The 27,232-nt window shown below is 42.5% G+C and overlaps 1 protein-coding gene across 13 annotated transcripts in view; it reads left to right on the top strand.

Annotated features, from left to right (window-relative positions):
- Window positions 1-13,971: 13,971 nt before the first annotated feature.
- Window positions 13,972-27,232, top strand: part of prrc2b (proline-rich coiled-coil 2B) — a 46,101-nt gene continuing 32,840 nt past the window's right edge. For 10 of the 13 annotated variants that reach the window (XM_083657863.1, XM_083657865.1, XM_083657866.1 and 7 more), the window contains exons 1-4: window positions 13,972-14,105; window positions 21,689-21,867; window positions 22,545-22,722; window positions 24,418-24,520. In XM_083657863.1, the coding sequence (XP_083513989.1) occupies window positions 21,753-21,867; window positions 22,545-22,722; window positions 24,418-24,520 (396 nt within the window). In that variant the 5' untranslated portion in view covers window positions 13,972-14,105; window positions 21,689-21,752. The remainder of the gene's footprint in view (window positions 14,106-21,688; window positions 21,868-22,544; window positions 22,723-24,417; window positions 24,521-27,232) is intronic. The other 3 variants (XM_083657864.1, XM_083657869.1, XM_083657868.1) reach the window with 1 other exon arrangement.

The raw sequence follows: 27,232 nt of genomic DNA, 5'->3' as shown, positions 1-27,232 counted from the left end.
ATACAGGCCTGATCTCTTCACAATGTGACGGGTGTCGTTTCCTGTATTGCTGCTCTCACCGCAGACCATCTGAACAGGAAACATGGGCAGAGCTTCTGTGTGCTCTGAAACTGCTCACACACACACACACACACACACACACACACACACAGACAGACAGACAGACACGCACACACACACACACACACACACAGACAGACACACACACACACACACACACACACACGCACACATACACACACACACACACACATACACACACACACACACACACACACACACACACACACACACACACACAGCAGGAACAGAAGCTGCTTCAAAAATACCACCTGGCTGACTTGTCTTCATCTCTGGCCCGGAGAAATGCTATCTTTAAAATATCTTTTAAAAATAAATTACTCTCTTTATGTTTCAACGGGAGAAGGTACTTTAACAATGGAAATTGGGAGAAAGTTGGATATGGATTGTATTGAGCACTTCTTAGCACTTAGCCTACTTTGCCATTAGCCTACACATGTAGTCACACCCACACAGACTACAAGCAAGAGATAAACAAAGCAACACATACACACTCATAGACACACAGACAGACACACACACACACGCACGCACACACACACACACACACACACACACGCACACACACACACACACACACACACACACACACACACACACACACACACACAACAGAAGCACGCAGACAGAGACACACACACACACACACACACACACAGAAGCACGCAGACAGAGACACACACACACACACACACACACACACACACACATAAATAGAGACAGAGAACACAAGTAAAAGCGGCTAAAGTGTAAGGTGTGAGGTCATAGGTGCAAACCTCCAAAAAGCATCCCTCATTCAGTTTGCTGACTGTTGTCTTGCATTGTGGCCGCTTATTACAATGTTGCAAGTATTAAGTTGTGGGCTGACTAACAGAATTAGTTGATGCCCCTTCCTGATCAATGTGTTGACCAACTTACTCCTGGCTCAAACTGATCTTTGTCCCATACAGCTTGTGCTGAAATCAAGGCCTCTACAACTCTACAAAACACATACAATCTACCTGTTTGTAAGTGCTGATAGTGCCTTATATGGAGTCCATTTCAACTGAGTATTAGTAGACACTACACCTCCTAGTGTTATGTCTTTACTCTCCGCCTGTGTCCTCTCCGCTCTTAAGATTTGCATGTTTGAATTCTTCTGTTGAGATAGAAAGAGGTAACTTTAGACACCACAATTTCAGCTTTCCTGTTAACACTGACCTCTGTATATAGGTCTGCCCTAAGCCTAATCTTATCATGTCTTGCATTAGCGTCTGCTGTTTGCTGCCAAACACCTAATCTGCTGCTTGAGCTCGTCTGCAAAGCTCACATCTTCCTAAGCTTATGACAAGCTTCTGTAGTATAATTGGAAATGTGCCTTCATAGAAATGTAGAAGTTATCTGACCTAAACAGCATTCAGGCTGCAACTTGCAGGTTCATCGAAGATTATTCCTTTGCTATGGTTGTGTTGCTATAGGGAACAGTTTGGAACCTAGCGTATGTCCTGTCAGTTATTGTAGCCTACTAGCAAAGACTGCAACAGGAAGTAAGCTGGGAGCAATTTAGAATGTTTATGTTGTTAAAACCATCTATATGCTATTGTGGCAAATAAATCTACCACACACTGTCCTGATAATTCATAATTTTTCATTTTGTTCTTTTGTTCCTTAAGGCAATTACAATATAATAATTGTTGGACCTTTGGTCATAGTTTATATGTGTGTGTAGAAGTGAGGTTGTTATATGTGGTATAAGTGGAGTTCAAGTTAATTCAGAATTGGAGCACTTTGCCTGGATACTGTGTTACTTTTTATTTTATTTTATTTGCATAGTTCAATTCAGATCAGTTCAGTTTGAGCTCAGTAGATGGCGGTAATGCAACATTTTGGATGCCAACCGCCATAAAACCAAACATAAGAAGAAGAAGGAAATAAAGTTTTATTCCTGGCGATATGCACCTATACACATTGGTTGCGATCCGTCATTAAAATTAGAGGCGAAGAAGACGAAGAGGCGAAGAAGACGAAGAAGAAAGAAGGGCGGACATCGTTTTGTTTTTCACACTACTGTCTGTGAAACTGCTAAAATTCAGAAGGTGGCGGTAATGCACCAAATGCTATTTGCCAACCGCCATTAAACCTCAGAAGAAGAAGAAGAAGAAGAAGAAGAAGAAGAAGAAGAAGAAGCCATTAAATATCCGAAGAAGAAGAAGAAGGTAGGCAGCACCACAGCCACGTTATTGAAATGAGTAACATTACTTCAGAAGTTTAATTTACAAACACAAGACTCATATGTGCGGATGATCACGAATATATAAAGTGGAACCGGTACTCGGGCTCCGTTTAACTCTGACGGGAAGGCTTCTTCTTCTCGTCCTCTCTGGGACTGTAGATGGCTTAGCTGTGAAGCTAAACGTTAGCTGTCGGAGCTTTGGAGGATACAGTTTGTCAGTAAATAGCTCAGCAGGAAACGTTCCTGTCACTGTGTGACAATGAAAATATCTAAAGTCCAGAAGCTGAGAGCTATGGTGAAGCAGCGCCTAACTGCGGCTTTTGAAGAGATATCTGGGCTGTTTGAAAGAACGATAGCAGAGTACGAGGAGGAAGCTACTCGTTCAAAAGAGGCGATCAACCGACAAGGAAAAGTGCTGGACGCTGTGCGGTTACACAGAGAAGCCTTGCCTCCAGACCTCCAGCAGCAGCTGTTGGTCACAGAAGAGGTGCCCGCTGAGCAGCAGGAGTGCAGCCCCAGCATGGACCAGGAGGACCCAGAGCCCCCACACATTAAAGAGGAACAGGAGGAACTCTGGACCAGTCAGGAGGGAGAGCAGCTTCAGGAGGACCCAGAGCCCCCACACATTAAAGAACTCTGGACCAGTCAGAAAAGAATTAAAGCACTCTGGATCAGTCAGGAGGGAGAGCAGCTTCAAGAGCTGGAGGCTGATATCACCAAGGTCCCATTCACTGCTGTCCCTGTGAAGAGTGAAGATGATGAAGAGAAACCTCAGTCCTCACAGCTTCATCAAAGCCAAACTGAAGAGGACAGAGAGGCAGAGCCTCTAGCCAGCAGCTCAACTGAACAGATGAAAACAGAAGCTGATGGAGAGAACAGTGGAGTATCAGAACCAACCAGGAACTTCTATCCTGCTAGTAATTTACAACCAACTACTGATGACAAGACTTCAGACTCTTCTGAACCTGAGACTGAGTGCAGTAATGATGAATGGATGGAAACTAGGGAACCTCAGTCAGGTTTAGACTCAAAGAAAAACAGTGACATTATTGGGAAGGAACACTTGAGTTGCTTAGTTTGCGGTAAAAGATCTGGTAATAAAGCACACTTGAAGCAACACATGATAGTCCACACAGGCGAGAAACAATTTAATTGCTCAGTCTGTGGTAAAGGTTTTGGTATTAAAATGAACTTGAAGAGACACATGATAATCCACACAGGCGAGAAACAATTTATTTGCTCAGTCTGTGGTAAAAGTTTTGGTCGGAAAGGAACCTTGAAAATACACATGATAGTCCACACAGGTGAGAAAGAATTTCTTTGCACAGTCTGTGGGCAAGGTTTTGGTCAAAAAGTACACTTGAACAGACACATGAATCGACATGATAGTCCCACAGGAGATAAACTATTTAATTGCTCAGTCTGTGGTAGAAGTTTTGGTTTTAAAATGAACTTGAAGAGACACATGATAGTCCACACAGGCGAGAAACAATGTATTTGCTCAGTCTGTGGTGCAGGTTTTGGTCGTAAAAGACACTTGGATGAACACATAAAAGTCCACACAGATGAGAAACAATATATTTGCTCAGTCTGTGGTAAAGCTTTTTTTCATCAAACAAGCTTGAACGGACACATGAAAGTCCACACGAGAGTAAACATGTAATTGCTATCTGTGTTTCCTGTGTTGTGTACTGTGTGTTGTGTACTGTGTATTCATGGTGTTTGTTGCATGTATTTAGAGATGTAATGGTATGAAAATTTCACATCATGATTATCGTGACCAAAATTATCGCGGTTATCGTATTATCACGGTATTCAAAAATTGCTGAAAATGTTCAAAAAGTACTGAGAGACTCACTGAAATCATTTTCTGTTTTATATTGAAAACTCAGACCCAAAAAGGATTGATACACTCACTGAAATCATTTCTCCAAGGCTGAACGTTTGCTGGGAGAGAGATCAGGAGACGGTTGCCAACTTTGGTTGATGATGAACAGTATTTACCATGTTTTTCAAAGCACTGTAATCATGGTACCACGGTAATCACGGTAAAACGGTTTTAATGATAATTACATTTTGAAACGGTACGGTTATATATATAAGGAATTTTATCACGGTTATCATTAAAGTATTAAAGTATTATGACTTGAATGTGTGCAAGCAAACCTGTGAAGCCAAAGACAAATTTCCACATTGTGGACAACAATAAAGATTGAAATTTAATTGAAATTGCTACTTTAAAAAAAAAAGACATGACAGTGATGGCTTTGGCTTTCGAGGGCATATCCTGTAGTGTATTCTTATTTTAACACAGGCATATTTCTGGGTGCATTTGCAAGGGCCCGTTCTCTGCCCGATACGTTGTTGGAGAGCCTGCTCTCTAGTGTCCTCTAGAGAGAGAGTGGCATCAGCGGAGGACCAAAATGCGAGACTCATTAGCCAATGAACAGCCAGGAATGGGTCTCGCGCTAATTTTGCATGCTAAAATAAAGCTGATAATGTACAATTTGATTCAAGGGGGAAAAAACCCTTTCAGAGTACAACACAAACTGTCTATTTTGCTGCAACTCGACAGTGCTGCTTAATCCAGGACCTTACTTCCTGGAACTCTTGAGAGTAAAAAAACTGGTCCATTGGAGTGGATGGAGATGTCGGGACTCTTCTATTACACGGCTCTGCTGCTCTCTCCTCGGGGGCCCCTCTATCCCACAGACCCCAGTGCAACCGCACTGTCTATTTACACCCCTGCTAGTATCTGTAACATTTCAACAGCTTATTAGTTGACATTCAACAATTCAACAGTTTGGCTTTTGTCTGTAGATGTTGTTTTAACCGCTTAGTTGAGATTCAACAAACAGATTCTGTTTGCTTCCCATTACACACACCTGCACGTTTCATGGGTTTCCCCCAAGGTGGGCGTGGCGAATATATTGAGAATTGGCCAAGGGAGGGAATTCAGACAATCAAGACATAGCGGAACAGTTTTGAATCTGACAGTTGTTGGCCTCTCAGTCCAAGTGTGTTTGAAAGATCTTTCAAGACGTTGGTGTAATGGTACCTTTTCTGAGTAAATCAGCTTTTCAGGTTGTTACTATGATGGAAATTGTTTGTATGGATTTGTTTTGTGTGTGTGTGTGTATATATATATATATATATATATATATGTATATATATGTGTGTGTGTGTTCAGTTTTTGATATTTCCATAAATTAGAAGCTCTCTCCTATATATAACTTTTTGAATGAAGGAGAAGGGTCTCTCAGATCAAAAGTGATGAGTATTTTAATCCGGTCTGTGTCTAAAAGTAAAACATGAGAAAAATGGCTTTAAACATTCCATAACATTCTATTTCCTACAGTGGCATTCCACCAAAACCATCCAAAATAAATCCTTTCCCTTTGTTTTATGAAAATAATTATTCATGATGACGTACTACAACTACAGAGAGAGATGCAAGTATAATCACTCAAAATACCTGCCCATTTATCAAGTGAACATTGGGTGGTTGGTCATCAACAAATCATACTGATTAATGATTTGTAGATATTTCCAATGTTGTTGGAGCGAGGAGTAGGCAGAAGTACCTTTTAAGGAGAAAGTGCTTAACATTTCTAGTGATAAGAATCCTCTTATGACAAGTAGGACCAATTCAAACCGATTTACTTACCAGAATCTAAGAGTTTGGGTATGATTAAATCAGATAATGTCACGGGAAAGTCCTGGAGACTGGGTGATGATAAGACGCTTCTGGTGCTACAAACAATACCAGTTAAACTGGCCTGTAATCTCAGGGTCAGGTCACAGGCAGTGAGGCAGAGAAGAATGCTGAACTGCAGTTTTCTTTAAGATGAGCTTCACATTGTGAACAAAGAGAATACATATAGATATTCAATAGCATAATACTATAATGCAGCATAGTCTCATTTCCTCCACAGTTACTTACCAATGTATTTAAATGGAGCCTGAAATTTCAAAACAAATTGTTAGTGAGTAGGAAGAATTTCCTATAAGCAATTTGTATGAATTTGTATAGTTCGGAAATGCAATGATGATAATCGTCTTTTCTCAAAATATTGAAGTTTGTAATTAGGGATGCACCGATCCACTTTTTTCACTTCCGATCCGATTCCGATACCTGAATTTGGTTATCTGCCGATACCGATACCAATATTTTTCTTGAATATACAGCATAGGCAAAGGTTTGGCCAATTAAAGATTTTTTTTAAATATACCTTGCAAAAAGCAGACAAAATTAAGAAAATATACAAGGCAAAGAAGGATACTATTATACATGTTCAAATTACGCCCAGCGGCCCGCGCTGGAATTGCACTTTCTTTTGTTTTTTGTTTTTTTTCCTGATTCCGATTCCGATCCGAGGGTTTTTAAGTATGAAAACAGACTTTAGTAAGTACTAGGCCACAAGATAATATTCTGATCTGAATTCAATAATGAAAAATGCACAACATACTGTTCACGTCCATGTGCGGATACTGACATTGTAACAAACTGGCACGAGTCTCATTGTACCACTGAAGAGCAATGCAGCCCACCACCACCAGTGACAGACATCTCAAGTTCAGCTGAGGATGTAACAAGATGCCACAGCATCACACGAGAGTCTGTGTGTGTTTTAGTCATTGTCTCAGTCATCATCACCCTGATGCAGTTCCCTCGGCCGCCACAGCATCACATGAGAGTCTGTGTGTGTTTTAGTCATTGTCTCAGTCATCATCAGCCTGATGCAGTTCCCTGGGCGAACATGAGAGGAGTGAGAGAGCACAACACATTATTCACCGCAGGCCTGTGATAAGAGTCTGACACTAAGCAGCTATCTATCTACTGACATGTCTGGGTTCACTTTACGTGTGTGTGTGTGTGTGTGTGTGTGTGTGTGTGTGTGTCTGTGTGTGTGTGTGTATGTAACTGTGTGTGTGTATGTAACTGTCTGTGTGTCCCACATATTGTACATACAGATGGTCCATGCTTTACCTGTTATATGGTGAGAATATCGTTTGGTTACAGTAGCTTCAATTTCAACATTGTTTGTCGTTGTTTTCAATGTTTTATTTGCTGTCTCTATATCATTATATTAATTTATATGATGTATTAGTGTGTACAGTATACACACTCATCAATATCTTCATTAAATACTTTATTTTAGTATTGGCACTGGTGAACAATGCCCCCCCCCCCCCTTTTTTTTTTTTTTTTACACATATCCATACACAGCCATAGCGCTAAGTTAAGAAAAAGACTACTTCCTTGTGAATGAGACTTCGGTCTCAATGTGATTTTACCTGTTTAAATAAAGGCTAAAAAAACAAAAACAGAATAAACTACCAGTCATTTGAAAGGAAGCAATATTATCAGAAAGCCTGGGAAAGACCCAACTAATCCCACTATTAGTCATTAATCTCATGCACACATTATTATTGCGGTGAGCATCAACTGTCAGACATTTTAACGAAGGGAAAGCTTATAATACTTCCTGTGATGTAAAATGTGAAGTGAAGCACAAGTCAATATAATAAAGAATTGGTTGTAGTATTTTTCAATGTGGAACAACAGTGTTCATCACACCTATCTATGTGGTTGGAGGCTGGAACAATAAGGTTTTTACTGACACAGCTGGGGTTTCTTTCCTTGTTGTACTGCTACATAGATCATAATGTTACATACTGTATTTATTGCTAGTAGATTTACGTACATAATAAATATTTTCTCCAAATGCAGTGTTTAATATAGGCACCAGGGGTCACTGTTTTCTTTTTCAGCCATACACAGTCACAGTGGAGTGGACAAGGACTTGTAAATGTGTATAAATGGTCATTTTGATGAAAAAAGTACAAGCTGCAGTCAGTTGAAAGGAAATAACATTCATTTCAATCACAAACAAAACACAATAAAGCATCACCATATGTATGGATGATGTGGGAGGAGGGGCTCTTAGGTGACAGAAAAGGTTTTAATTGGATATTATATATTTTCCAATATGGTGAAATGTGTTTTTGGTCGAGATTTGAATGGAGTTAGATTTGATAGGGCAAATAGGTCCCCTCCTTACCCCCCCCCCCCCCCCCCCCCCCCATTACAATCACATATCATTATAGGCTATTATTGTCCATATACATATATAGCCTTGGATGTTCAGTTTCAAACCTGTAACATGCAATGTTGTTATAATGACACTAGGGTTCACTGTTTAATCAAACTCAGATAACCAAAAGAAGATGGGCAGCGGCAGTCAGTTGACAGGATGATGTACCACTAAGCTCACTAATAGATAGTTATTCCATTAGATTTGATCTGTAACGTGTGATAAATGACAGGGACAGCCCCGCCCCCTCTCTTATCTACAGATGATAGAGGGGTGAAAAAGATCCACAATGTTGGGAAGTTGCAAGAAGGAACCAAGCAATGAGGTGGAGCAGTGGCCGTCTGCGTGCTTTCAAACTTCACTTGAGAGAACAAAGAGGATTAGTCAGGTCATCCCTGATGATTCCATGACTGGAGGTCAATTTGTTTATTAACCTTCATAGATGACAAATCCAGTGAGAAACAAACCTCTGCTCTCCACGGTCACGCAGTCGTCACAGATGACCTAGACTACGGATGACCCAACTAGATGTTTAGTTTTTGCCAGCAAGAAGGTTAAGGCAAATGGGAATCTAAAAATGGAATTGGGGGGTTTTGCCTTTCACTGATTCCAGATTGATTCGGTCAGGGCAATAACAGGGCATTGTTGATTGTATGAAGATCATAGGACATCTGTAAAAGCCTTATTCTATGGTTTCCCGCTTCACTAACTTCCACGTCCATTGGTGGATAAACAAAGTTCTCATATCCGTTGGTCATAATAAACATGTCTAGCTGACACACTTTACACCTCAGTAAGAGAGGAGGAGACATCTCTCCTTGCTTCTGAATAATAACACCTGGACTCAGCATCATTTTTCATGGTGAAAATTCCAATGTGACACTTTTCTTCTTGTTGTTTCTGAAGGAAGAGGGATTGAGAAGGAATGCAGCCGCTTATCTGCTGTCTCCTTTAGCCCCTCTATGATCTCTTATTGGACACACACACACACAGACACACACACACACACAGACACACGCGCACATACACACACAGTGCATTTCTCTCTCTCTTTCTCTCTTTTTACATTTTATTTTCTGTTTTTTTTTTTACAATATACGAACAAGATAAACAGGCTCAGAGGCAGGAAAAGAAAGTAAGAAAAAAAAACATACATCATGAACATTCAACATTACAACGTGGTGCTACCAGTCGTACAAGGTGTTTATGTGCTTGTAGGAGATAATGGACAAGGGATCCCACGCAAGGGGTCCATAAGATACCAGCTGGGCGAGCCATCCGTCACCCCCAACCTCAGTCACTGGTCATGTAGGCCAAAAACACAGTCCCAGATAGTTGAGAACCTTCCAAGCGAGTTGGTTCTCGGGGACCTGAGTCTCTCCATCTGTATAACAGAGATCATGTCCATCAGCCACACCTGAAAAGAAGGTGAAGAGGAAGACTTCCATTCCTTCAGATTGAGTCTTTTGGTGACAGTTGTGCCCAGTGTCAGAGATTGTTGCACAGCTGTAGGGAAGTTCAGAGAGGACTCCGAGCAGCCGAAGATGGCGAGTTCTGCCTCCGGCTGTAGGGTTATTTTGTAGGCCTTAGAGTACCAGTCAAAAATGTTGGCCCATAATCCCGTTAGTGAAGAGCAGAACCAGAAGGCATGAGATAGTGTGCCCTCTGACACCTGTCGCACAGTGGCGAGACAGAAGGGAAGATCTTGTGTAGTTTATGCTTGGAGTAGTGAAGACGGTGAGCTCTCTCTCTCTTTCTCTGCTTGAGCCATCATGACCCTCTATGAGTACATGTACTCGCAGTCACACACTAATAATGTCATCTTCACTTAAAGAGCATGGTGCAGGTTGGTTTAATTTTTGAATGAATTTACATTTTTGGTTCATGATTATTTTGAAAATAATGGGCCTGCTCCACCTGTGACATCACTTGGTGCTGGTTCTGCTGCTTGGCCCAGCTGGCCTGACACCACAGGTGGCAGTACCATTCAGGGCCGGTTCCAGAACAAGATGACTAGGGATGCATCCTAGATAGGAAGGGGTGCAGATGCCCGGCCAAAGGCCGGGCCCACTCGGGCCACTCGCCCGAAAAATTTGACGTTATTTTACTAAAAATAATGCATTTTACCATCGTTTCAAGTAGAATGATACCAGCCAAGCAAGAATATTTCAAGTGTTTCAAGTGCTTTACTGAAATATTTGGACCATATAATGATAATACAATTATCTCAACCTTAAAAGGTTACATATAGGTGCCAAAAAGCCATAAATTCACATCAAAGAACAAAGAAAAACAACAATTATAATTCAAGTTTAAACAGTAAGTGTGCAGCTACAGCATTTATATATATATATATTTTTTTTACTTTTCAACTGAGCATGCAGACAATTAAAATAAGGGTGCAATGCGTGCTTTTGCACCCCCGTAGAACCGGGCCTGGTACCATTTCACGCATGCGTGGCCAACTGCTTTACAAAAACGAGTCTAGATGGAGCTATATGTGATTGATTGATTTATGTTTATTTTTTTGAAAATCCCGTTGCTATAATACCCCCTCCCACATATTAATGCAATGGTGGTCTCCAACCTGCACCATGCTCTTTAAGCCAGTACTCAGACTACTGAACTTGTCATCTAAATACCTCTATCTGATTATCTTAATTGCTGTAAGGTCTGAGTAATCAGAAGCTAACACTAACAGCAAGTAGGCCGACATTGAACTAGAGCAGTGTGGTTGGGGTGGTGGATGGACATGCATGTATTCACCTTATGCAGCCCCGCCCACTTCACCCATAGCATTACGACTTCCTGTTCAAAACGCCAGGTGTTTTACCTGCTCAAACTGGTCTGACTCACCTGGTTAAACCTAGTTTGACTCACATTATGAGTCAGACTAGGTTTATGAGTCACAGGAAGCGTGAATACAATCGTGTATTTACACTTCCTGTTAGTCTCTCAAGCCAGACGGTCTTTTCTGCATAAGGTGAATACAGTAGGCTACGTCTAATCCAGTGACCCAGCTTCAACGCCAAATCAATATGAGGATGTTTCCTACTAGCCTGGGTAAACCCAGCCCCCAGTGACCTGCTCTCAGGCTTACCCTGCTTACGAGTCACAAGGTAGTGACTGAGAGCAGGTCACGTTGCGGCTGGGTTTACCCAGGCTAGTTGCCTACTGTGAGTTAAGTCTTCATTGTGGCAGGTTTGGGGATTGTTTCTGGTGCCTGCTTGGTTGCTGCACAGTTGGAGTTTGTTCTGCAGGATGGGAGGGTCGCCTCGATGTGAGGTGTGACTTTAGCTTGCGGAAGGAAAAAGCCTGACTTGTTTGAGCATTTGCACTATAATAACAGTTCAAAACACTCCGCCTTCTTGGAGATGGAGAATGGGCCTTCGAATCTGCAGCTACATAGTCCCACTGGGAGACTTCTGTCCTCACATTGTTTATGGTTCATGTAAAATATAATATATAAATTAAATATTTTATTTTGTGTGATGTTTCTGTTATGCTTATTGTTATGACCCTGGGTCATGTATTATGTATGTATGTCATGTCTGAACATCTATGACCACATGAATTCCACTGCTCTGCTCCTCCCGCGGTTTCCCCTCCTCACTGCTCTGGATGCCTGGTACCTGTATGGTATGGTATGGTGTTTATTTAATCCCCGAGGGGAAACATGGTTTGCCACCAGAGCGAGTACAGATACAAACAAGAAACAGTAACATACAGCACAATAACAATAATACAGTAGAGAGAGAGAGAGCCTCACAAAGCAGGGCTAGCAGTGTTCATTAAAGAATTTTACAGAAGCAGGAACAAAAGATCTTCTAAATTGCTCAGTAGAGCACCGAGGTACCCTGTCAGGGCAGGGTACCTCGTTATCGTTGGGAGCTGGTCACCCTGAGAGATGCTGCTATACCCTGTCCATGACAACGTCTCCACTCCCAGTTCAGAAGCTGTGGTTGGAGGTGATGGCTAAAGGCAAACCGGGGGGAGCTAAAGGACAAACCAGAGACACCTACATCCTTCATGTTGAACAACTCAAACCGGATTTCAGGGACATCATTACTTTCCTCCTTGACACCGGCCTTCAAACTATCATATCTGGTCTGGTTCCCACTCTCTCAGTGGAGCGCTGGTCACAGCTGTTCCTCTTCATGACTTGTTAAATCAGTCCTGCTCTGCCACTGGAGTGCCCCCTCTGGACATTTTTTTTTTTTTTTTCTGGGCCAGTCCATCTCTACTGGAACATGACAGCTTTCACCCCAATAACCCGCTCACAGCTGCTGTCTGACAATAGTCCTCTTTGGCTTCTACTTTGGGATATACTCACTCAGTAGGAATGTCACCTTCCCTCCACCTGCTCAGGTGAACCATTTGTTAGGTTATTTCATCCATTCCTGTTATAATTAGAGAGGGAGGAGCCTGAGGTGCATCAGGTGAAGGTCTGGACCAATTACAGACTGGACTGTGCTTTAGTTATCAACTCCCAGCTGAGGTTACAGACACAGTCATGTATTTTTCTATAATGACAATCTTCCCTATAATGATCGCTGGGTTTCTAGATGACTGAAAATGATCTTGGGTGAAAAGGATGCTGTTTTTCAGAAGGGAAACTGGAACAGAGATAGAGATGAAAACAACAAAACAATGAAAAATATAAAATGTAAAGGCTCAGTTTAGCAGCAACAACCGAGGGTTTACATGTAGAAAATCTGACCCAACTGCCCAACCGCTTTTATTTAGATTTTGAAAATCATGATTTTAATTCTTTAATTTATAAAATCCATATAATAGCAGCTGTTAGGCTCGATTCCTAGGGTGGAGACTTAAGACTGACACCGCCACAAACATACAGACACCACCACCACAGAGCCCACTTAGCCAATTTTAACAAAAAAAAAGACACTGATGACATCACAGTTGCTCAAGTGACATCACTGATGATGACATCACAACGATTGCTCGAGTGACATCACAAATTGCTCAAGTGACAACACTGATGACATCACTGTCACTGATGACATCACAATTGCTCAAGTGACATCACTGATGACCCACACCATTACACCGAGCCCACAGACAGACACTGTCCACTTAGCCAATTGAAGATATAATCAATAGTACTATATAATATTACTATATATTATATAGTACTGTTATATATTTCTATCACCTTGCCATGTTTTATGTTTTATTTTGGTTGATTTTTTTCCCCTTTTCTCTTATCTTTGTTTTGTATACTTTGATAAAATTGTTCTTAATATTTGGTTTAATTTCTGAGGTAAGAGACCTTGTATAAGCCCATTAGGGTTTCTTGTCTCTACCTGTCCTGCACAATCTTTTTGTCCACTTATTTCCTTTTGTTTGTTCTTGATTTTACTATGTGCAAATTAAATATAATATGGTGATGATGATGATTATGATGATTATTATTATGCATACAGCTGCAGGTAAGGCTATGGAAATACATAACCAGCAGGGGCCGCTGGTTGCACATTTTCATCCTTGGCCCCTCCCACGTCGTGGTTGACGCTGCCCAGCCTACACTCCCTGTTCATTCTCAGGCCGGGTAGGTTCCCAGCAACGACGCTGTTAACGGGAGAATATATGAAGCTCGGGCTTTACAATCTCCATCCATCCTTTGACGAGACAACATTTCGTGGAAATATATCACTGTCACTGAACAGAAGATACCCTTAGACGTTAAATCGGTGAGTTAAGAATGGGGTCGTTTGTGTTATTTAGCTATTTTTTCTGTCTCCTCCGACTGCCCAGTTTTATTGTTGCTTTGTTCTGGGCAGCAGCCATTTTTAATCGCCTTGTCCTACATTTTCATCGCCGTCTTCAGACGCACTGAAAGCCAAAAAGATGGAAAATGATTGCACCGGTGTGAACGTTTTATTCAGTTTTCCGCACAACATAAAACAAGAAGACATGTCAGGCACGAATATAGGCTTATTATACTGAAATACCGCAGCTTGGGGGCTTTGTTTTTGGCATTCTACACTTGAACTTTAACGGGATTGCTGTTTCGCTAGTTTCTGAACAAGCTGCGGCTGCGTTAACAGTCGAGGCTAATGCTAAGTTACGTCAGTTTGTTTTGTATGTGAGGTATTTCTGAGTGCCTACAGCCAACTAAAATAAGTAACGTTCTCAAAACTGTAGTAGTGAAATTCGGCTCGACATGGTCATGACATTAGCATATTAGCAATTCGATGTTTACATAGCCATTTTCCTTCAACAGCATAAGCTAACGTTAGAGGTGGCTGGGTAACGTTAACTAACGCCAATGGTCCTTGTTGACGTCTGTAGTTTTTATTCCCCGGGTTAAAACAACATTGTAACCGTCGTTTTTAGATGGTAACGTTAATTTCATTTCCCCCTCTTCTGTCTGAAGGAGTATATCGTCAGAAAGCCCGTAAAAAAAAATCTCTGCGGTAACGTTAGCTTCCTTGTCATCCAAACCTGTAACATCGTGATCTCGGTATGAAAACAAACAACCTAAAGTGTATAATGTGCTTTAATACACCGTTGAAACCATTGTTAATCGACAGCTATTTTGTCAATTGAAGCCCTATTAAAACGCCTATGCGGTCACCGAGCGACCCAAGAGACGTTACGAATCGTCCTGGTGATCGGCTTAAATGCAATTTGTTTGCATGTGCCAGTGCATTCTCAAAAATATAGCGGTTGGGTGTAGGGGCCTAGCTCTACAAACCAAGGACCCTCAAAAAGTAAGACATCACTCACGTCACAGCGTTCGTATTTTGCATTGGGGCCAGTTCTATTGAAGTGAATGGGGTGGGCATGGAAAGTCCATCATCATGTCCATCATATCTGTCATTTCATCTTCGATTGGAAAATGCTTCCACCAGATTAAAGAAAAAACATTGTGTGGTGTTCACTGATGCCCCGTTCGGCTTAGTATCACGATGTTTTAGCTAATCTAGCTCTATCTTGAACAAAACTACAGGGGCTTGAGTTTAGCTATTCTTGTGGTCAACTTCCGATCTGTTGACAGTGTTGTTGTTGCTGGGGGGGGGGACCGGGGGTCGCTCTCTTATGTATTACACCAAACTCAATATAAAGACCTGTCAGTTTTACTGTTGTCTTGCTTGTCACTAAGTGTGCCCGACTGCTATAACATGACTTTAGACCAATCAGTGGGGTGTTTTGTAATATTCAGATTAGAAAAAGAAAGCTCAGACCACGTCAGTGTCATTGATATACTTGTTTTGTTTTTTTACCCATAGACTGTATAACCCCCCTGTATATAAAACCGAACCTGACCCCCAAACGTACACATTTACATAAAAGACGACACAGATATGATTATGGATGGGCATTTTAAATAATTTAAATATTCGCGTACTCTCCTTCTACTATGAACGAGTAATCGGGTACTGGGGGGAAGTTAGGGCGCGGATGATTAATTTATAGTCACTAGGCCTGCGATCCCGCTTGGCTGCGCCGCTGCAATCCACAGTTAATTATAATAATACATTTATTTTATAAGGCGCCTTTCATGGCACTCAAGGTCGCCGTACCACAATTAAAATACAATTAATACAATTAAAACGCACTTAAAATACAAGAACAGATAACAATTACAGAGCTTGAAGCAGAACAACAATGAGGAACATCATGTCAGTCATACGCCTGCCTAAACAGCACATTTACTACAGCACAGAGGCAGGCGACTGAAGGAGTAGGCTATCACTACCAATATTGAAATGTGCAAATAGCAAAACAAACAATGTTAACCCTACAGATCCTGACCCACAAAGTGTGTGTTGAATTCAACAAGCTGGCAGAAAACCGACGGAATTACTGGGGGATAACATTAGATTTGTGTGGGCCTGGCTGTTTGCAACCCAACAGAGAGATAGAAACACGTGTGTCTATCTATCTCAACAGCCTATGTAATGGATTGTCTTCATGCAAACAGGCGATTTGAATTCACAGTTGAAGACTTGTAACGTTACTCCGTCACATTGGGTTGAAAACAGGAAAGGACGTGAAGTTTCTTCGTTTAACATTTTCCCAACAAAACAACAGACTTCTGCTCCCTCCTCCCCTCCTCCTGCTGCTTCTCTGAACTGGACATAGGGTGCGCTTGCTTATTTAACACCGCCCGTACGTCCCTGGCGCATCGCGGTTCGAGTGGAGTTGGCTTTTTTTTGGGGGGGTGTTACTCCAGTATTGGCGTTATGAAGGAGTACTCAAGTAACGGAGTACCCCCACCCATCCATAGATATGCTGACTTACTACTAACCCTGCCTGCCCCATTCATTTCAATAGAACTGACCCCAGACCCCAATGCAATATTCAAACGCTGTGATGTGAGTGATGTTTTATCCTTCTTTCTTAAACGGTAACGTCAATGGGTTGCCTACCAGCGCAGCTGGCGTGCAGCTCCCCGAAAATGTGACTCGACGCAGCTGACGTGAACAGCGCATATATAACATAATGTAGATGGCGCGATAACAGGAGAGTGAAAGCTATAACCAAGTCCAGTATAATATGCACTACATTCTCTCCTTGGGCTAATTTCTAGTCATTGAAGTCCTAGTGAAATCACACAATTTACTAATTTTGCTGGTGACTCCCCTGCGACCTAACCTGACGCTGCCAGATGGACGGTATAGCTCCACATAGGTTTCACTAAACCAGTCGATCTGGGTTTGAAGTCACCAGACCCGCTGACGGAGGCGGGCACTTTGTCCAAGCTACTTGGCAGGTGATTGGATGACCCATCTGTCTATCACCGCTGGTGGGTGTTAACTTCAACCAATCAGATCGCGGAAGGTGCCTGTGGATGATCTCTGTGGTATTCATTGATTGAGTCCTCGCGGTCGTAAAGTCACCTTCGAAGCATTTAGTTAGATTATAACGAACTAGTTGTGTGGCTTAGCCTTCCCAAATGTTGAGGGTCGTTTTTTAGAATTTAATACATAGAATTGGGAACGTTACATTCAATTTCATTCAGACTGCCTGTCACTTCCGCGGCGGCAGCCATGCTGATGAGTGAAAAGAACTACAAAGACCATGTACCCACTACTTGCCCAGACGAGCCAGAGCCCGCCTACGGCCGCCGCTGATTGGTCGAGCCGTCATGGCTCGACCAATCATCTTAACTGCCTGTGCGGGTCCAGACCGTCACGGAGAACCAAATGAAATGTGAGTTCACGTGACGGGCGGTTTACCAGGCTACCTGCGACCCCCTTGTCAAGCTGACGGAGTATATAGGACTAGCTGGCGTCGGCAACTAGGGGTGGGGGAAAAAATCGATTCACCTAAGTATCGCGATTTTTAATGTCACGATTTTTTTAATCGATCTTTTATTCCAGAATCGATAATCGCCACACACACAAAAAAAAAATTTTTTTTTTTTTGGGTGCTTGCAGTCAGGCCACTCACTGAACAGCAGGCCAGGCGCCGCCTACTGGTTTACTAGTGGTTTTATTACTTTATTAGTTAGTCTGAAGTAATAATTACACTTCAGGGTTAAAGTGGGTGCATCTCATTGTAAAATTGGACTTCAAACGGCCCAAATCTGGCTTCAAACGGCCCAAATTGGGCTTCAAACGGCCCAAATTTCACGCGCATCGGCCCATATCGGCCTGGCCTGCTTGGTATCTAATGCCCGGCCTGAATTATGACCCCAGTCCGCCCCTGTTTTTAACTATATCGCCCAGCCCTACTCATGATATATAATATACAGTCTCTAGTGTATGATTAAACTTTTCCCATGTTCTAATCTAGTGTAAAAAGCAAACAAACTGAAAAAATAAAAGAAAAAAATAAACAAAAATCGCAATAAATCGTAATATCGAATCGCAATAATCGTAGAATCGCAATACTTAAGAATCGCAATATAAATCGAATCGGCACCCAAGAATCGTGATAGTATCGAATCGGGAGATAAGTGAATCACCACAGCCCTATCGGCAACGCTCCTTGCCTGTTCCTCGCTTTAGGGTCCTTCCTTGCTACAAGCCAGGAAAGAAAAATGTTGCCAACTTTGTGACTGTGTTGGTGTTCACATTGTCAGTGTTTATTTGTCAACGAAATATGTCCAAATCAAGTCTGTGGGTCAATCAATAACATGTTTGATTCAATACTACAACACCTAACAAAAAAAATACAAACTAATGTTTGGCTGTAGTACACTGCAGCTGATTTGCTTACATTAATATGTAAACAAAACAATTGTGTATGGATGCTTATTAGGGCTGGGCGATATAGTTAAAAAGTATATCGATTAGGGGTGCACCGATCGATCGGCACGCAATCTGTATCGGCCGATTTTGACCTCAAATATGTGATCTGCTGCTGCAGATATTTCTTTATTGTCGCCGATCGCATAGCCGATCATGCTGCACGTGAGAAACATGAGGCAGCCCATTTTCATGTCTTCAATGTCCATCGTTTAACTTTAATATTGTGCTCTAACGTTTATATCATTGTGTTGCAAAGCGCACGCTTTGCTTTCGTCAGCCGTACTTTCCGTACTATAAGGCGCAGCAGCTAAATTGAATGATTGTTACAAGCCGCACTGGACTAAGCCGCAGGTGTTTTAATGTTTAAAACTGGTCAGGAGGAGGCGTAGCGCCTGCCTGTAACAGAGATCTCCGTGTCTTATCAGCGGAGACCGTTTTGAGTCCGATGAACAAATCAATCAAAAACACTTCACTACGTCCAACATAGGCTACAAGATTCGTTTCATTCCATTGAATTTGGCAGCGCGGACGAAACATGGGTGGAACGAAACATGCAAATTACATGTTTTGCATCCTCATCGTCGTAACACAGCCAGTTCTCCATCTTTTGAAGCATGATGTTACATTACAACGAGCTAGTTGTGTGGCTTAGCCTTCCAAAATGTTGCCGTTAAGTTTTTAGAATGTAATACATAGAATTGGGAACGTTACATTCAATTTCATTCAGACTGTGTTTCTGGCTCAATCGCCGACTTTTTTCCCCCGGAGCGAGGGAGGGTGAGAGGAGGGAGGGTGTTTTACAGTAGTGGCTGATAGAGCGTAGTGGCACAGTGCTCCAATCAGGTCGCGAGGCACATTTTTTGCAACATCATCCAATCAGGGTCTCGCTCTCGTAATGTCTGTCTTACTCTCGTTCTGTCTCTCGTACCAAAATCCATAGATTTAGGAGGTCCCCTAGTGGCCGTTAGCTGTAAAAATCCATAGATAAGCCGCACCGTTATATAAGCCGCATTTTATATGTAAAATGGAAACTGTTCTATAATAGACTGCTATAAACAAAATAAATAAATAAATATATATATATATATACTGTATATATATCGGTGATCGGTAATCGGTGATCGGTCGATGATCGGTTGGGCAGATATTTCTCATATGTGATCGGCAATCGGTGATCGGTGGCAAAAAACGTGATCGGTGCACCCCTAATATCGATATAAAATATTTCATACCAGTCGATATCGATAATTTTAATGAGCCATTTTTATTAATAAAAAAACAAGAAGAAGAAGGTTGCATTTCACCACTTTATTTTGAACCACCTTATTTTCAAGGCACACAGGTCATTTGTCACACACACACATACATGCTCTGAGTGCAACTGCAAGCAGTAATTTACAGACATGGTGACATTTTATTTTGATGACAATAGCCTAGCGTTGCCAGCCTTCTAAAAACAATGTTTGCTAACGTGTATTTCGATGAATCAGTGAATGAGCTGCCCCGCCTTCCGCAAAGTAACGTTGCAGACGTTCGTATTTGTGAGATTGGTCTCTAAGAAGAACCAGTGTAGGAATTTAGCCAGGGCCAAGGGCAAAAATGCCCTCCAGAAATGTCAGAATGCCCCTAAAAACCATGATCAAGGGACAAAAATGGCCCCCAATTTTGTGATAATTTTATTTTCACTCAATTCATTTAATTTCCATCTCTAACACACACTCGGCACCTGCAAGCTGGTTGCCAGAAGACGACGATGGAGAACACACTCAGACAAACAGCGCTGTTGCTTGAGCAACTTTATGCACTAAATACTATTTTTTTAAAGTGCCCCCAGTATTTTGACAGTGGGGGCAAAAGTTTCCCCCACAATATTTTTTAAATTTCCTACACTGAATAGAACACGTTAACACGTTGTCAATCTATGTTGACATGAATTCAAACTCACTCACATCGAATTGTTTGTAAAGTTTACAGACAACAGTGTTCTGCTTTCGGTGTCCATTTTATTGACAATTCCTCCACATCACATCTTCTCCCACTCATCTCCTCCTTGTTCCGTTTCACATGGTGGTGTGTTGCCGGGTGAGACCAAACTTGCTGTTGGCGTCACTAGCACTGCCCATTGTCAAGGGATATGATTGGCAGCCTGTTTATGAGCGGGGGCGGGTGCACTTGGAGTTTGTCTGTTAAATGATTGGCTGTTGACGTCCCTATCAATCCATTTTTTTATTCTATTGATGACGTCTCTATCGCGATATATATTGCTATCGTCTTATCGCCCAGCCCTAATGCTTATATCCTAAGTCCTATCGATCATCATGTCCTAAACGCAATATTTCACCGTGCAGTGATAACGTTTCTGTGTTCGTGAAAAGTATGTGTCTGTCTCGAGACTCCTGTCAGCTGAGCCAGAGATCGGCTGAGCTGCAAGTACTAGCGACCTGTATGCTAATGGATAGCAGCTTGCGCTCCACACCTAACTTTATATTTTCCATATTTGCCATGTTGTTGCTTCCAGAAGAGGGTGCGCTAACAGCAGTATAGGATTATGAATGCAGAAACCAATGAATTTGTGAACGGAGGTAAAGCATTGCAGCTGGCACCGTCATTCCATGGTAGTATAGTGTCTCGCGGTAGTAGCGTAGTTTAAAGCAGCTGGTATCGTAGGCACCGGGACGTTTAGGCACCGCGGTAGACGGTAGGAACCGGTAAACCGTGCAACACTAATTGTGGGAAGCCAAAATTGAAATTAATTGAGATAAAAATTGCACAGGCCTAGAAGAAATTACTCTTTCCATGCAAAGTAAAGGAAAACCTTTGCACACACTGTCAGATCCTAACCAGCTGGGATTTTGCCATGTTGTGCGACATAACAGCGCATCTCGCCCAACTAAACCAGAGGCTGCATGGCCGGAAAACATGTCATAACGGAGCACTGATCGATTTCATACCACGAGACTTGTCTTGCTTTACTCAGTCACTTTGGATCTGCGATGTGCTTAGCTTGTGTCGGGGTGGTCTGGCAGACAAGACTTTTTTATTAATTTATCATTTTCCTTGCCTCCCTGCAGAATCAGAAGGCACTAGGGAAGAGGCGCAAAGAACAATTTCCATACTCGATGACATTACATCGCAATGTCCGATCGTTTGGGGCAAATAACCAAGTCCAAGGATGGGAAAAGCAAGTATTCCTCACTCAGCCTGTTTGACAAGTACAAGGGAAAATCAATAGAATCTCAGAAAACCACAGGTAAGACGACCTTCTGTTCTGTGTGTTCTTCACTGCCTGTGATTTAAACGTTTTATTTTACATTTATTCATTTTGTATTTGCCAATAGAAACTAAAATGACTCGCGTTCATGTGTTGGTTTGTCTTATCCCCACTCCTTGAGTCCTTTCCATCACCTGTATCCCCTTAAAGGAACACTCCGCCAAATTTTCAACCAGCTTTGTATCATTAGAACATCAGTAGTATATCAGAAAACTGTAAACTGTTTTGAAGTCTGTCATTTAATTTGACAGTTATTGAGTGTTAAAGTGTGGACCAGTGACATCACTGGTCCACACTAACTCAAATTAATAACTCATTAACTCAAATCAACTCTCAATAACTGTCAAACTATTCATCATTCATCTAGTTTGACAGTTATTGAGAGTTAATTTGAGTTAATAAGTTATTAATTTGAGTTAGTGTGGACCAGTGATGTCACTGGTCCACACTTTAACACTCAATAACTGTCAAATTAAATTACAGACTTCAAAACAGTTTACAGTTTTCTGATATCCTACTGATGTTCTAATGATACAAAGCTGGTTGAAAATGGGCGGAGTGTTCCTTTAACCCCATTTTGTCTGAAAATATCAACCACACCCTCTGTCCTCGATCTCGCCCCCCCCCCCCCTCCCCATCTTTCCATTCCCCCCCAGTAGTTCCGCGACATGGCTTACAGAGTCTTGGCAAAGTGGCCGCAGCCCGGCGCATGCCCCCGCCCGCTCACCTGCCGAGCCTGAAGTCTGAGAACAAAGGAAACGATCCCAACGTGATTATCGTGCCCAAAGACGGAACAGGATGGGCAAACAAGCAGGAACAACCCGATCAAAAGAGGTGAGGGATATAAACGAGCGAGATGTTGGGGATCTTCTCTGATCTCGGGATCTTATCTTCAGGCGGCTGTAGCTCAGGAGGTAGAGCGGGTCGTCCGCTAATCGCTTTGGATGAAAGAGGTCGGTGGTTCGATTCCCGGCTCCTCCAGTCTGCATGTCGAAGTGTCCTTGGGTAAGACACTGAACCCCAAATTGCTCCCGTTGGTGTGCCAGCACCCTGCGTGGCAGCCTGCCGCCATCGGTGTGTGTGAATGGGTGAATGTACCTACTGATTGTAAAAGCGCTTTGGATAAAAGCGCTGTATAAATGCAGGCCATTTACCATTTCTCTGCAACACTGTTCAAATGCGTAAGGCAGGCATGTCCAAAGTCCGGCCCTGGGGCCAATTGCGGCCCGCGGACAGATTTGAAGTGGCCCTCCTCGGCTTGTCTCTCAAAATATACTGTATGTGGCCCGGCCTCCACACAGGATTGGTTAATCAAGCAAGTTCAATTTGAAAATTTTCCCTTCACCTAACGATGACCGCACTATCATACAGTTTGTACAAGCACCAAGTAGGAACGGCACATGCAGAACTAATGTTTTCAGATGCTAAACAAAATCATACAAGTACATTTTTGTATGTGATTTTTTTATATAACGCATATGATGCGAGAAGCACCTGGACATTTTCACATGATCTAATCTGGCCCCCATTCAAAAAAGTTTGGACACCGCTGGCGTAAGGTCATAACAAGTTGACAGTAACCCCCACTCTCCTCGCCACCCTTGGGAAACTGCTACAGTATGTAGTTATGTACACATACAACAACACATTTAAACAACATTGCAGTGGTGGGCATTCAAATCTATCGTTCTTTGAATAATTAAGAATATTTAACAGGTTCTTCATGAACCGTAAACTGGCAACCTGTGAATAACTGCGAATTTATGGAAGAAAATATAGGGGTTGGTCTGACGGGTTGACTGTTTTGACCAATTTTGAATATTGCTGTTGTGTACAGTGTGTGTATACAGTTCACTTTATATGTGTGATGGTGTGGTGTGCGATGAATAGTGTGATCATTCACTGAGCCCGAGTTGCAGCATTTCTTTGTGTGTGTGCTGCACACAAGTCAAGGTGAAACTAGGAGGTCAGCGTGTGAATCAGCTCAAAGTTGGGATGCAGTCTGCAAAGTTGTCTGGCACACGAGAGGGGAACTATGTCTATTTTAATCTGCAGCTTTTGTCAGAATCAGAATCACTTTTGTCGCCACAGTGTGCAAGTTACATACGAGGAATTGTGTCTGTCTGTTGTGTGTAGGTAGGTTCACTACAAAGACATGAAACATTTAATGAATGTTTTTCAAATGTTCCAGTGTAGCTGACTAGAATAACGTTTGTTCGAGCCCTGATATAGCCCACCTTGCTGCTGAAACAACAGAACAGCATGGTAGTTAGAGTAGGTGTTGACTTGACTAGCTGTCTTGAGTGTTGACATCCTCCTCTTGGGGTTTTTCTACAGAGATTCTTGCTGTGTTCAGACCTGCTCAGAGATCCAATCTGTCTATTCATGTCAGTCTACAGCTTTGTGACTGGTGTTTTCTGCGCTCTGTGTCAAGTCCTAGTATCTACATACAGTCTGGTGTTGATTAATTTCCCAAAGAGTCCCAACGAGCAGAACTGACAGCTACTACTTTTTCTTTCTCTCCGCCAGTTCTATTGCATCAATAGCACAGCTGCCGGAGTTGCAGCCGCAGCTGGCTTCACAGAAATCTGTCTCCAATCTTCAGAAGTCCTCACCAGTAGCCAGCCAGGAGGTGTGTATGTGGGGAGTTGTTGTTCTACATATAATAATGCTTGTGCACATTTCTTTAGGTCATCTAATGTTGCAATTTAATTAAATGTTAATTCTAGTCATTTTCATGAATTGTCCTTATTTTTGCTGTCCTGCTGTTTTATTGTTTACAATGTTGTCCCTTCACTGTAGTGATTAAACACTCACTCAGCTGCGGGGGGCGCTGCTCTTCAATACACACCCACAGGGCCAATGCAAAGTCCAGTAGGCAAACCCAAAAAGTGAATAAAATGTGCTCATAGTGCAGTTACACATCTTTCATATTGCTATGTGAAGGTTCCGCTCAGGCTGCCCAAGAGGATGAGGCACGGTAGCGCAGTTCATAGGCTGTTGCCATATACAGTACAAAGTAGTGCTGCAACTATCGATTATTTTAGTAATCGAGTATTCTACCGAATAATCCATCGATTAATCCAGTAATCGGATAAGAACCCTTTTTGTGTTTTCAAAGGCTTATCGTAAATATACACCAAAAAATAAGATAAATCTCTTCAAATAAACAACTACATTCGTTTCTTTCTTAGAAAAAACAACATTTTTATTTTTAAATTGCATAGAACTGGCAGTGGCACCATTCATCTTTTTCACCCGTCCTTACAAAGCTGTCCATCCATAGTACGCTGTGATCCGCTGAAAAAGAGGTGAAATAATAATTAATATTGATATTTATTAGGTAAGTTCATAACAAAACTGGAGAATGCGCATTTACACACCCTAGACCTGTTGCCTATTATTGACACAAATATCAGAATAGCAAGATAACAGGTCAGGTGGTGTAATAATTGGAGCCTAAAATGCACCAATTAAATAGTTGTTTGCAATCATCATGAGAAGAGTCGACCGGTCTAGGGTGTGTAAATGTACATTCTCCACACACACACTCTTTCTCTCTCACACACACTCACTCTCTCTTTCTCTCTCACACACCAACAGGCTAGTGTGATCACACACACACACACACACACACAAAGCTGTTAAATTAGCCGCTAACGTTAGGTTAACGTTAGGTTGAGCTTTGTATTTCTCACAGAAAACGGCAAGCCACATCACAAAAATGCAGCGTGAATGCAGTTACTAATAGTCATATTGGCAACGTGGCAAGCCAGCAGCACAACTACTACTAGTATTAATATCAAGTAGCAATCCTTAGCATACATTTACATTAGCGTTGTGTATAGTTAACGTTACGTTACCTTGCTCCGCTCGACGTAGATGCGCTGGTGGATGCGTAGACTGGATGTTTACGGTTCAGGGGCCGGTTGCACCAACTGGTCTTAACTATGCCTGGTCGTAACTCCTACGTCGGTCTTAGTTAAGACCATGGACTTACGCCTGTTGCACCAACACGGCTTACTCTGGTCTTAACTACGCTGGTCATAGCAATGCGCGTTCATGTGAATTGTCGGGGAATGCCCTCTGATTGGCCCACATGTGCCTCGCGCCGTCACCCACTACTGTATGTGCGTCACTACACCCTCCCTCCTCCCACCCCCCTCCTCCTGTGGAAGCCCCGGGGGAAAATGGCGGCGGCGATTAGTGTCAGGGAGTCTGAATGAAATTGAATGTAACGTTCCCAATTCTATGTATTAAATTCTAAAAGAATTAACGCCAACATTTGGGAAGGCTAAGCCACACAAGTAGTTAGTTATAATCTAACGTCGTGCTTTCAAAGACGGCGAACTGGCGATGTTACGACGATGACGGTCAAAAAGGTCTCCGCGGAGATCTCTGTTACAGGCAGGCTCTACGCCTCCTCCTGACGAGGCGTAGGAGTTACGCCTGGTCTTAGTGAAAATAAGGCTTAAGTCGTCTTGGTGCAACCGGCGTAGCTGTAGGTCGTAAAGTTACGACCAACTTAGCTTAAGACCAGTGTAAGACCAGTTGGTGCAACCGGCCCCAGGTGCTGAAGCATTGACGAGGTACTGTTGTGATATGCAAGTATCGTCTTCTTGCACACCACTGAGTTTGTGTCCTTTTTCAGCGTGAAATGGTCCCACACTTAGACAGTTTCGGTCGCTTTGTCGGCCCTGGTTCTTCCCTTCCCGGCTCCTCCTGTCTGCTTTCTCCGCCGCCTCGTTCCATTTTGCGGGGTCCGCTCGCTATAGCTCTGCCTCTCTGGTCTGTCTGCGATCATGTGTCCTCGCGTGTTTACACCGGAAGAGCGCTGTGCCACACCAGTAAGCGTCCGTGAGAAACACACAGTCTCTACTCTCTAAATGCCGTGTCGAGGCGAATCATTTTGGCCTCGATCATTTTAATTATTCGAGTTATTCGAGGTACTCGAGGAATCGTGACAGCCCTAGTACAAAGCTGTCCCCTCATCCCGGGAAGGTCCGGAGTTCGAATCCCACTTGGGCAAGTTGGCACTGACCAGACGCATCTGACCTGATAGATGCAATTGACCTCAACGGGATGTCGTCGTCACCAAGACGACGGTGACACGGACCTTGCCCGACATCATGATGTATAACTATGATCATGATGTCACAGATGACATCATCCCTAGCACATTGGCACATGACCAAGCAGATTGTGATGTCATCACGAGCCGATGATGTCACACAATCTCCTCTGCGTCCTGTGTGCTAGCAGACGTAGCACATAAGCACATAATGTTATTGGCACAGTTGGAAAGCGTTTGCATTGTTGGAACGCCCACGTCCAAAATAATTTG

Source organism: Poromitra crassiceps (assembly GCF_964638095.1).
Source record: "Poromitra crassiceps genome assembly, chromosome: 21".
Taxonomy (NCBI): Eukaryota; Metazoa; Chordata; class Actinopteri; order Beryciformes; family Melamphaidae; genus Poromitra; species Poromitra crassiceps.
The sequence above is the reverse complement of the archived record's forward strand: the minus strand, read 5'-3'. Positions and strand labels throughout refer to the sequence as shown.